This window comes from Coregonus clupeaformis, chromosome 8, assembly GCF_020615455.1.
Source record: "Coregonus clupeaformis isolate EN_2021a chromosome 8, ASM2061545v1, whole genome shotgun sequence".
Classification (NCBI taxonomy): Eukaryota; Metazoa; Chordata; class Actinopteri; order Salmoniformes; family Salmonidae; genus Coregonus; species Coregonus clupeaformis.
Window position 1 is genome coordinate 28,597,129 of NC_059199.1, and position 12,743 is coordinate 28,609,871.

At 42.4% G+C, this 12,743-nt stretch overlaps 1 protein-coding gene across 1 annotated transcript; it reads right to left on the bottom strand.

Moving 5' to 3' along the window:
• Window positions 1-11: 11 nt before the first annotated feature.
• LOC121571394 (26S proteasome non-ATPase regulatory subunit 4) lies at window positions 12-12,053 on the bottom strand. Its single transcript, XM_041882811.1, has 10 exons — window positions 11,953-12,053; window positions 10,463-10,603; window positions 10,103-10,217; window positions 9,860-9,946; window positions 9,542-9,610; window positions 6,100-6,315; window positions 5,842-5,944; window positions 5,525-5,659; window positions 5,159-5,217; window positions 12-635 (listed from the first exon to the last, which is right to left on the bottom strand). The coding sequence occupies exons 1-10, from the start codon at window positions 11,976-11,978 to the stop codon at window positions 462-464; spliced, it is 1,125 nt and encodes a 374-aa protein (XP_041738745.1). The 5' UTR covers window positions 11,979-12,053; the 3' UTR covers window positions 12-461.
• Window positions 12,054-12,743: the final 690 nt, after the last annotated feature.

The window sequence follows — 12,743 nt, forward strand, 5'->3', positions numbered from 1 at the left end:
ATACCAACAAGCATCATCCATCATTTTTATTGCTATAGAAAAAACAAAGGAAAAAAAGGAGGATACTGTTTAGTTTACATTGCCAGTCAGTCAGCGAGTCAGTCAGTGAAGATGGGGTAAATCAGTGGGAAACCGGAAAAGATGGATATTCCATTTTTAGATTGTATGCCGATATGACAATCCTACCCAATTCCATGACAGTAAAGACAGATGGCATCCCGGTTTGGTCTTATTGTCTGGTCTGTTTGTGTGTTTCTTGTGGATGTTGTCGACTGTCCATCATCAGTAAGTCATGTCATGCATTAGTGTCCGTCCAACTGGCTTCCTGTCTGTAGCCTTGCATTAGTCTGTCGGTGTCAACTACCCTACCAGAGCCCTGTCAAAAGTAGTGCACTATTTAGGGAAAAGGGTGCCATTTCGGACGCAACCCATGTGTGTCGTCAATTTGTCTGTCCCGTGCCTCATTTCTTCTTCTCCTCGTCCTTCTTGCGGTTAGGCTTCGGTGGGCCTGTCTGGGAGGCCAGTGAGCCCATGGCGTTTCGGATGGCCTCATTGTTAGGGTCGACACCTGGCAGGTTCTCCAGGACGCTTTGGAGGAACTCTGGGTCCTGCATCACATCATAGTCATCCTCCTCCTGAGGAAGAGCCACAAGGCACATCATTAATAAGGCCACTGATTATATATTCTGTTTGTTGTCAGCACCATTTCGGCAGGTCAAATTCCTGGTACATGTACTTAGCAAATTAAGGTGATTCTGATTGGAAGGGAGATGGAGAACTTACACATGAATGAGATAAAACAAATACAATTTTATTTGCCACATGCGCCAAATACAACAGAATATATACAGTGAAATGCTTACTTACAAGCCCTTAACACTTATTCTTCTTAACTGCATTGTTGGTTAAGTAAAACAATAGATAAGTACAAAAAAAATAAAAAATAAAGAGCAGCAGTAAAATAAAATAACAGTAGCGAGGCTACAGTTGAAGTCGGAAGTTCACATACACTTAGGTGGGAGTCATTAAAACTTGTTTTTCAATCACTCCACAAATTTATTGTTAACAAACTATAGTTTTGGCAAGTCGGTTAGGACATCTACTTTGTGCATGACATAAGTAATTTTTCCAACAATTGTTTACAGACAGATTATTTCACTTATAATTCACAATCAATCACAATTCCAGTGGGTCAGAAGTTTACATACACTAAGTTGACTGTGCCTTTAAACAGCTTGGAAAATTCCAGAAAATGATGTCATGGCTTTAGAAGCTTTGATAGGCTACTTGACATAATTTGAGTCAATTGGAGGTGTACCTGTGAATGTATTTCAAGGCCTATCTTCAAACTCAGCACCTCTTTGCTTGACATCATGGGAAAATCAAAAGAAATCAGCTTCACATGTCTGGTTCATCCTTGGGAGCAATTTCCAAACGCCTGAAGGTACCACATTCATCTGTACAAACAATAGTACGCAAGTAGAAACACCATGGGACCACGCAGCCATCATACCGCTCAGGAAGGAGACGCGTTCTGTCTCCTAGAGATTAACGTACTTTGGTGCGAAAAGTGTAAATCAATCCCAGAACAACAGCCAAGGACCTTGTGAAGATGCTGGAGGAACAGGTACAAAAGTATCTATATCCACAGTAAAACGAGTCCTATATCGACATAACCTGAAAGGCCGCTCAGCAAGTAAGAAGCCACTGCTCCAAAACCGCAATAAAAAAGCCAGACTACGGTTTGCAACTGCACATGGGGACAAAGATCGTACTTTTTGGAGAAATGTACTCTGGTCTGATAAAACAAAAATAGAACTGTTTGGCCATAATGACCATCGTTATGTTTGGAGGAAGAAGGGGGATGCTTGCAAGCCGAAGAACACCATCCCAACCGTGAAGCACGGGGGTGGCAGCATCATGCTGTGGGGGTGCTTTGCTGCAGGAGGGACTGGTGCACTTCACAAAATAGATGGCATCATGAGGAAGGAAAATTATGTGAATATATTGAAGCAACATCTCAAGACATCAGCCAGGAAGTTAAAGCTTGGTCGCAAATGGGTCTTCCAAATGGACAATGACCCCAGGCATACTTCCAAAGTTGTGGCAAAATGGCTTAAGGACAACAAAGTCAAGGTATTGGAGTGGCCATCACAAAGCCCTGACCTCAATCATATAGAAGAGTTGTGGGCAGAACTGAAAAGGTGTGTGCGAGCAAGGAGGCCTACAAACCTGACTCAGTTACACCAGCTCTGTGGGTGAAGTTAAAGTGACTATGCATAGATAATAAACAGAGTAGGAGCAGAGTAAAAGAGGGGATGGGGTGAGGGGACAATGCAAATAGTCCGGGTAGCCATGATTAGCTGTTCCGGAGTCTTATGGCTTGGGGGTAGAAGCTGTTAAGAAGCCTTTTGGACTTAGACTTGGCGTTCCGGTACCGCTTGCCGTGCGGTAGCAGAGAGAACAGTCTATGATTAGGGTGGCTGAAGTCGTTGACAATTCTTAGGGCCTTCCTCTGACACCGCCTGGTATAGAGGTTCTGGATGGCAGGAAGCTTGGCCCCAGTGATGTACTGGGCCGTACGCACAACCCTCTGTAGTGCCTTGCGGTCGGAGGATGAGCAGTTGCCATACAAGGCAGTGATGCAACCAGTCAGGATGCTCTCGATGGTGCAGCTGTATAACTTTTTGAGGATCTGAGGACCCATGCCAAATCTTTTCAGTCTCCTGAGGGGGAATAGGCTTCGTCGTGTCCTCTTCACGACTGTCTTGGTGTGTTTGGACCATGATAGTTTGTTGGTGATGTGGACACAAGGCACTTGAAGCTCTCAACCTGTTCCACTGCAGCCCAGTCGATGAGAATGGGGGAGTGCTCAGTCCTCTTTTTTTATTACTGTAGTCCACAATAATCACCTGTGTCTTGATCACGTTGAGGGAGAGGTTGTTATCCTGGCACCACACGGCCAGGTCTCTGACCTGTCTCATCGTTGTCGGTGATCAGGCCTACCACTGTTGTGTCGTCGGCAAACTTAATTATGGTGTTGGAGTCGTGCCTGGCCATGCAGTCATGGATGAACAGGGAGTACAGGAGGGGACTGAGCACGCACCCCTGAGAGGCCCCCGTATTGAGGATCAGCGTGGCAGATGTGTTATTGCCTACCCTTACCACCTGGGGGCGGCCCGTCAAGAAGTCCAGGATCCAGTTGCAGAGGGAGGTGTTTAATCCCAGGGTCCCTATGGTGTTGAACGCGGAGCTGTAGTCAATGAATAGCATTCTCAGGTAGGTGTTCCTCTTGTCCATGTGGGAAAGGGCAGTGTGGAGTGCAATAGAGATTGCATCATCTGTGGATCTGTTGGGGCAGTATGCACATTGGAGTGGGTCTACAGTTTCTGGGATAATGCTGTTGATGTGAGCCATGACCAGCCTTTCAAAGCACTTCATGGCTACAGACGTGTAGTCATTTAGGCAGGTTATCTTAGTGTTCTAGGGCACAGGGACTATGGTGGTCTGCTTGAAACATGTTGGTATTACAGACTTAGTCAGGGACATGTTGAAAATGTCAGTGAAGACACTTCCAGTTGGTCATCGCATGCTCGGGAGTACGCGTCCTGGTAGTCCGTGTGAATGTTGACCTGCTTAAAAGTCTTACTCACATCGGCTATGGAGAACGTGATCACAGTCATCCGGAACAGCTGATGCTCTCATGCATGCTTCAGTGTTCCTTGCCTCGAAGCGAGCATAGAAGTGATCTAGCGCGTCTGGTAGGCTTGTGACACTGGGCAGCTCGCGGCTGTGCTTCCCTTTGTAGCCCTGCCACATCCGACGAGCGTCAGAGCCGGTGTAGTACGATTCAATCTTAGTCCTGTATTGACTCTTTGCCTGTTTGATGGTTCGTCGGAGGGCATAGCGGGATTTCTTATAAGCGTCCAGGTTAGAGTCCCGCTCCTTGAAAGCGGCAGCTCTACCCTTTAGCTCAGTGCGGATGTTGCCTGTAATCCATGGCTTCTGGTTGGAAAATGTACATACGGTCACTGTGGGGAGGACGTCATCAATGCACTTATTGATGAAGCCAGTGACTGATGTGGTGTCCTCCTCAATGCATTCTGAAGAATCCCGGAACATATTCCAGTCTGTGCTAGCAAAACAGTCCTGTAGCTTAGCATCTGCGTCATCTGACCACTTCCTTATTAACCCAGTCACTGGCGCTTCCTGCTTTAGTTTTTGCTTATAAGCAGGAATCAGGAGGATAGAATTATGGTCAGATTTGCCAAATGGAGGGAAAGGGAGAGCTTTGTACGCGTCTCTGTGTGTGGTGTAAAGGTGGTCTAGGTTTTTTTCTTCCCTCGCTGCACATTTAACATGCTGGTAGAACGGATTTAAGTTTCCCTGCATTAAAGTCCCCGGTCACTAGGAGCGCTGCCTCTGGATGAGCGTTTTCCTGTTTGTTATGGCCTTATACAGCTCATTGAGTGCACTCTTAGTGCCAGCATCGGTTTGTGGTGGTAAATAGACAGCTACGAAACATATAGATAAACTCTTGGTAAATAGTGTGGTCTACAGCTTATCATGAGATACTCTACCTCAGGCGAGCAAAACCTTGAGACTTCCTTAATATTAGATTTCGTGCACCAGCTGTTGTTTACAAATATACACAGACCGTTCTATCCTGCCGATGTAGCGTATATCCCGCCAGCTGTATGTTATCCATGTCGTTGTTCAGCCACGACTCAGTGAAACATAAGATATTACAGTTTTTAATGTCCGGTTGGTAGAATATCCGTGATCGTAGGTCGTCTATTTTGTTTTCCAATGATTGTACGTTGGCTAATAGGACTGATGGTAGAGGCAGTTTACTCGCTCGCCGTCGGATCCTTACAAGGCACCCCGACCTACGTCCACGATATCTCTGTCTCGGTCTCATGCAAATGACAGGGATTTGGGCCTTGTCGGGTGCCTGTAGAATATCCTTCGCATCCAACTCGTTAAAGAAAAAATCTTTGTCCAATACGAGGTGAGTAATCGCTGTCCAGTGACTAAATCGAGAAAGGGCATGTTTCGTAAACTGCAACTGGGAAATGTTTGTGGACAGACACCACACGACTCTATTGAATAACAAACTATATAGTTTCTGATTTCATTGATCATGCAAGTTACCTACCTTGGCAGTTTCAGTGTCCATGGGGGCACCTGTGTCCATAGCCATCGCATCTCCATACTCTAATCACAGGGACGGTTGGCAGGGAACGGAGGGAGAGAGTCAAAATAAAATACAATTTATATATCATATGGAAACTCAATATGTATCTGGCAATGTCAAGTGGCCGCATCTGTCCCTTTGTTTTGGTTTGCGGTGTGTCAGTGTAACTATGACAGTCCAGGTCATTGGTAGGTCCCAAGCTTTAAAACAAAACGGTCAAAAAAATACCTACCTGTGGTCCATTTTTAATAATCCACACCGCAATGTGTGTGTGTGTCAGTGGGTGTTATTCAGAAAGCATGAGTGTGGATGGTGATTATAACCCACCCTCTCCGGCCAGGGACATCCGCATGGCGTATGCAATCTGCTCCTCCTCTGTCATATTGCTGAAGTCAGGCAGAACTGCAGCACCACCCGTCTCAGGCTGAGACACTGACATCTTTAGCAGGGCCTCCTCGGATTCTGAGAGAGCGAGTCAATTCAACCATTATACAGTGCAAACATCTGTATTCTCTTCTTTTATACCCTACATACTTTAGAAATTAGAATGGTTAGGCATAAATAATACATCAGACAAAGCGATACACAAAACCTACTCACTACATATACACACACACATCTATCCCTACCCTCCCTCTCCTTACCGTCTGCTGTGGTTGTGGTGACATCGGCTGCAGAAGCAACAGCCACCCGGCGAGCCTCCTCCTCCTGCCTCTGTCTCTGCTCCTCCATGGACACACGCAGAGCCTGAGTACAGAGGGACACGCGGTTAGAGTTTGAGGCCAGAGAAACTGTATGCTGGTAACTCTGGTTCACTGACTATGTCACTCTGGATAATAGCATCTGCTAAATGACCTAAATGTAAAAAATGTAACTTTAAAGGAACCCTATTGCCTTTTTACCAGAGCAAGCTCGGGGTCGGCACTGGGGTCCACGCCAAACTCAAAGTCGCTGGCGCCCAGGCCCATCATGGAGCCTCCCTCTCCAGCCAGGATGGGGGAGGAGAGCAGGGCGTCAGCCAGGCTAGGCCCTGGGGGTACAGTCACCAGGTGGGAGCCCGTCCCCTCCTTCCCATTCAGAGTGTTGATAAAGGCGGTCAGCTTCTCCGTATTGAACTCCTGGAGGAAGATGGAGGGAGAGAGACACAATAGAGAATATGGGAGAAGGGGAGGGAGAGAATGATCCATTCAGAAGTTAATACTGTATTATCTATGAAAACGTATAAAATAAATGTATGTATTTAGCTCGGACTGGAAACAAGCAGGAATTGTGTTACTCTCACACACACACCCTTTGGAAAGTATTCAGATCCCTTGACTATTTCCACATTTTGTTAGGTTACAGCCTTATTCCAAAATTGATTAAATAATTTGTTTTCCTCATCAATCTACACACAATACCCCATAATGACAAAGCGAAAAAATATTTTGCAAATGTACTATCATGAGTTAGTACTAAATTATTCCATGTGTTATTTCATAGTTTTGATGTCTTCACTATTATTTTACAATATCGAAAATTGTAAAAATCATGAAAAACTCTTGAATGAGTAGGTTGTCCAAACTTTTGACTGGTTCTGTACACACATACACACAGTAGAAGTCGGAAGTTTACATACACCTTAGCCAAATAAGTTTAAACTCAGTTTTTCACAATTCCTGACATTTAATCCTAGTAAAAATTCCCTGTCTTAGGTCAGTTAGGATCACCACTTTATTTTAAGAATGCGAAATGTCAGAATAATAGTAGGGAGAATGATTTAATTCAGCTTTTATTTCTTTCATCACATTCCCAGTGGGTCAGAAGTTTACATACACTCAATTAGTATTTGGTAGCATTGCCTTTAAATTGTTTAACTTGGGTCAAACGTTTTGGGTAGCTTTCCTCAAGCTTCCCACAATAAGTTGGGTGCATTTTGGCCCATTTCTCCTGACAGAGCTGGTGTAACTGAGTCAGGTTTGTAGGCCTCCTTGCTCGCACATGCTTTTTCAGTTCTGACCAAACATTTTCTGTAGGATTGAGGTCAGGGCTTTGTGATGGCCACTCCAATACCTTGACTTTGTTGTCCTTAAGCCATTTTGCCACAACTTTGGAAGTATGCTTGGGGTCATTGTCCATTTGGAAGACCCATTTGTGACCAAGCTTTAACTTCCTGACAGATGTCCTGAGATGTTGCTTCAATATATCCACATAATTTTCCTTCCTCATGATGCCATCTATTTTGTGAAGTGCAAAGAGGCACTGAGTTTGAAGGTAGGCCTTGAAATACATCCACAGATACACCTCCAATTGACTCAAATTATGTCAATTAGCCTATCAGAAGCTTCTAAAGCCATGACATAATTTTCTGGAATTTTCCAAGCTGTTTAAAGGCACAGTCAACTTAGTGTATGTAAACTTCTGACCCGCTGGAATTGTGATACAGTGAATTATAAGTGAAATCATCTGTCTGTAAACAGTTGTTGGAAAAATTACTTGTGTTATGCACAAAGTAGATGTCCTAACCGACTTGCCAAAACTATAGTTTGTTAACAAGAAATTTGTGGAGTGTTTGAAAAACGAGTTTTAAATGACTAAGTGGATGTAAACTTCCGACTTCAATTGGACATACATACATATATACAGTGGGGGGAAAAGTATTTAGTCAGCCACCAATTGTGCATGTTCTTGAAGAATGGGAGAAACTCCACATATGCAGGTGTGCCAAGCATAGCGTCATACCCAAGAAGACTCGAGGCTGTAATCGCTGCCAAAGGTTCTTCAACAAAGTACTGAGTAAAGGGTCTGAATACTTACCGAATGCACTATATATATATATATATATATATATATATATATATATATATATATATATATATATATATATATATATATGCACATACATACACTACCACTCAAAAGTTTGGACACACCTACTCATTCAAGGGTTTCTTTATTTATTTATTTTTTTACATTGTAGAATAATACTGTAGACATCAAAACTATGAAATAACACATGGAATCATGTAGTAATCAAAAAAGGTGTTAAATCAAAATATATCTTATATTTAAGATTCTTCAAATAGCCACCCTTTGCCTTGATGACAGCTTTGCACACTCTTGACATTCTCTCAACCAGCTTCATGAGGTAGTCATCTTCAATGCATTTCAATTAACAGGTGTGCCTTCTTAAAAGTTAATATGTGAAATTTCTTTCCTTCTTAATGTGTTTGAGCCAATCAGTTGTGTTGTGACAAGGTAGGGGGGGTATACAGAAGATACCCCTATTTGGTAAAAGACCAAGTCCATATCATGGCAAGAACAGTTCAAATAAGCAAAGAGAAAGGACAGTCCATCATTACTTTAAGACATGAAGGTCAGTCAATACGGAACATTTCAAGAACTATGAAAGTTTCCTCAAGTGCAGTCGCAAAAACCATCAAGCGCTATGATGAGACTGGCTCTCACGAGGACCGCCACAGGAATGGAAGAACCAGAGTTACCTCTGCTGCAGAGGATAAGTTCATTAGAGTTACCAGCCTCAGAAATTGCAGCCCAAATAAATGCTTCACAGAGTTCAAGTCACAGACACATCTCAACATCAACTGTTCAGAGGAGACTGTGTGAATCAGGCCTTCATGGTCGAATTGCTGCAAAGACACCACTACTAAAGGACACCAATAAGAAGAAGAGACCTGCTTGGGCCAAGAAACACGAGCAATGGACATTAGACCGGTGGAAATCTGGAGTCCAAATTGGAGATTTTTGGATCCAACCGCCATGTCTTTGTGAGACACGGTGTGGGTGAACAGATGATCTCCACATGTGTAGTTCCCACCGTAAGCATGGAGGAGGAGGTGTTATGGTGTGGGGTGCTTTGCTGGTGAAACTGTCTGTGATTTATTTAGAATTCAATGCATACTTAACCAGCATGGCTACCACAGCATTCTGCAGCGATACGCCATCCCATCTGGTTTGGGCTTAGTGGGACTATCATTTGTTTTGCAACAGGACAATGACCCAACACACCTCCAGGCTGAAATCATTCCAGGTGAAGCTGGTTGAGAGAATGCCAAGAGTGCGCAAAACTGTCAAAGGCAAAGGGTGGCTATTTTAAGAATCTCAAATATAACATACACTTGGTTACTACATGATTCCACGTGTTATTTCATAGTTTTGATGTCTTCACTATTATTCTACAATGTAGAAAATAGTACAAATAAAGAAAAACCCTTGAATGAGTAGGTGTCCAAACTTTTGACTGGTACTGTATGTATGTATGTATGTATGTATGTATGTATGTATGTATGTATGTATAAATAATTGGGCTAATTAAAAATACTGGCATAAGGAAACAATTCTTACCTCTTCCCCAAAATTGATAATATCCACATTGACCTTCTCTTTCTTCAAGCGCTTGGCCATTTTAACAAGCTGTGGGGGCGATAGATTGGGAGAGGGAGAGAAATACCAGTAACCGTGGTGACAAGCTGCATGTCTATTGTTGAAAACACACCTTGTGTGGGACCAGCTATACCGTACATGAATTTTATACAAATATTGCATGTGACAGAGAATAGTACCATTGTGAGAAAAATTACATAACACTCTGTTAGGCTAGTTGCTACATCAAAGTGAGAGAAATATATTTTTTGAGAAGACACTGGTAGGTGGCAAACTCACATCCTTGTCACTGTCTTCCACAGGGCTGCCCACAAAGGCAATTATCCTCATCTTATGGTTCTTCCCCTGTCTGTGCTTTAGGGCCAGCTACACAGACACGGAGAAAAACCCATTATGCATGAACACACACAACACTAGCCTGCTCAATTGTACACTTTGTGTAACTCAGAATATTGAAAATAAAATAATAATTAGGCTTATGACATTTTCAAAGACATTTCCTGCAGGGGTAATGACACTCACATGGGCCACCCGGATGCCAGTGCAGAAGCAGATCTTGCCTTTGGGTTGGATAGCGTGCAGTTTGGACAGGATGCGGCCCGTGTCCGGGGTCAGCGTGGTCAAAACCTCACAGTTACTGCAGTCAAACATAAAAAGTCAAACCAAACAGCATTAAAACAGGGACTGTGTCAGTCAAGGCATCAGTTTCCATCTAAACACCACTATTTGACATCAGAGGACTCCAATTTATTTTACAGGCCACACAGTTAAATTTGTCTCAGACTCAATGTTCATATGAAACACTCGTTTCAGAATAGTTTTGTTCTCCCAGTTCTCAGTCAGACAACTCATATTTTGAACACACAAAAAACACAAGCTTACTTAGACATCGAGATGAGGCCGACATTGTTCTCAGGGTTTGCCCGAGTTTTGGAGTGACAGACGATGTTGACCGCATCTTGCTGGGCTTGTAGTCTAGTGGGCAGGAAGTCTCCATTGCGCATATACTCACTATTGTCCACACTGGAGATGAGAGAGGGACATAAATGAGTCTGACTGAAGAACATAGCAGCATTAACCATTCTGATAATGCTAAGTAGAGTTGGGATGATAAACTGAAAATGATCGACACTGATCATACCAATCACTTATTGCAGGCATTTTGCTGATAACGTTAATTACGATAAGTAGCCTATACTAGAGAATTGTGAAGTTTGAAATGAAATAAGTGTGCTAATATGGGTGATTGTTAATGGGACAATTGATGGCTACTACAACCATCAAACTACTGGTAATAGTAGTTTAAATTATAATTTTAAAATGAACATTAATGTTTTAAACTTATCGTTCCATTTATCATCGCATCAATTCAGGCAATGTATAGCGATATGGATTTTTGTCCACATCGCACAGCTCTATAAGCACCTGTTTTCACAATGGTGACACTGCAAAATGTAAAAGGGTAGCTAATGAAAGATAATGTAGACCGCTAGAGAAATCAACAAATGCCATTCTTATGCCTATCTGGACTGTGCAGACAAGAATAGTTTGGATGGCAGTTGAAACGTTCAAGATAAATTGGTCATGTGAACATGTAGGATACAATGGCAGCGCCTGCCCCCCTTTAGAACGCTGGCCTCGGATCAAATTGAGAGACCGGGGTAATAAATATTCACAGGGCCAGGGACTCTAGCCAAGTAGGTAGAGCACCCAGAAATATTACATTTGTAAAGAAGCATCCGGAAATATGAAGAACAACTAGGCTGAATAAATTGCAATCAGAGACTGAAACTGTTAGCTACAGGTAGCTTAGTGGTTAAGAGCGTTGTGCCAATAACCGAAAGGTCGCTGGTTCTAATCCCCGAGCCGACTAAGTGAAAAATCTGTCGATGTGCCCTTGAGCAAGGCACTTAACCCTAATTGCTCCTGTAAATCGCTCTGGATAAGAGCGTCTGCTAAATGACTAAAATGTAAATCTAATGTCTGTCTTGCAAGCAACTAACGTTAACGTTAGGCAAGTGCTGTTGTGATTAGCATATAAGATAAAGCTAAATGGCAGGCAAAGCTAGTTAATAACATTATATATTAGTAGGCAAACGGGCACCATTGTTACCCATTTGTTCAAAGTGACAAGTATGTGATAATGAAAAGTGTTGACGAATTGTGCCCCTTGATGCATCAACGTTAGCTACCTAGCTAATGACTCAGCCAGGACAGTCAGTCCAGTGATCTCCCTATTTCACTGGTTTAGCTAGCATCAACAATTTTACCCCAAGAAGTATACAATTGCGTTGTCATTTCCTACCCTTCATTGTATAACGAAATCCTTTATGAAACAGATATAAATCAAACAAGATGTGTGTTATTCTTACCAGACCATAGTACTTTCGAGACCCATTTTGAAAACTTTCTGGTCGCTCTCTGACGACAATATAAGAACGTCGCTGTCTATTGGACAGAAGAGGTTAACAAGAAATGTGATTGGCTAATAGATGTTTTAGCGGTCAACGTCACGAAGACGATGTGCAGAAGTCCGTGAGTTGTTTTAATTCTGGATGGCCAAATAGCTACCAACAATGACAAGGAACTGCCATGCGGGGAATCGTAAGTGACTCGTTTCAGCTAGTTTCATTCTTGTTCTTGATACCATGTCTTGTTTTGACTGATTTCATGTCAATGCTATTATGGGCAACTGCAATATTGTCAACAATCTAAGCCAAGTCTGTTTTGCCCCATAGTTGCGCACACGTCGGTTTTGTTACTATACAACCAACCCATCTATGGCACTTCATATTAAAGACCCTTGATTTTTTCTGATACCCAAATGTATAATCATTCCTCCAAGCATATTCATCATAAAATGTTGAATAATATAAACAGCACATAATGTAAATTATGCAAAAATATTTTCCCTACATCATATCTTACAAGACAGAATTATTAATTATTCTTTAATGAATTCAGGTAGGAATACATTATGAAAACATGCCAGTTTTTGCAATTGACAGCATATAAAAAGGCATTTCTGTGATTCCTATATATATATATATATATATATATACACTAACGGTCAAAAGGTTTAGAACGCCTACTCATTCAAGGATTTTTCTTTATTTTTACTATTTTCTACATTGTAGAATAATAGTGAAGACATCAAAACTAT

What these genes read in the sequence shown, in the direction of transcription:
- LOC121571394 (XM_041882811.1), bottom strand. Translation starts at nt 11,978, where the DNA reads ATGGGTCTCGAAAGTACTATGGTCTG. An exon ending in GGCCTCATCTCGATGTCTAA is followed by an intron (nt 10,218 to 10,462) that starts GTAAGCTTGTGT and finishes GTTTGACTGCAG; the next exon opens with TAACTGTGAGGTTTTGACCA. An exon ending in CCGACCCCGAGCTTGCTCTG is followed by an intron (nt 5,945 to 6,099) that starts GTAAAAAGGCAA and finishes CTCTGTACTCAG; the next exon opens with GCTCTGCGTGTGTCCATGGA.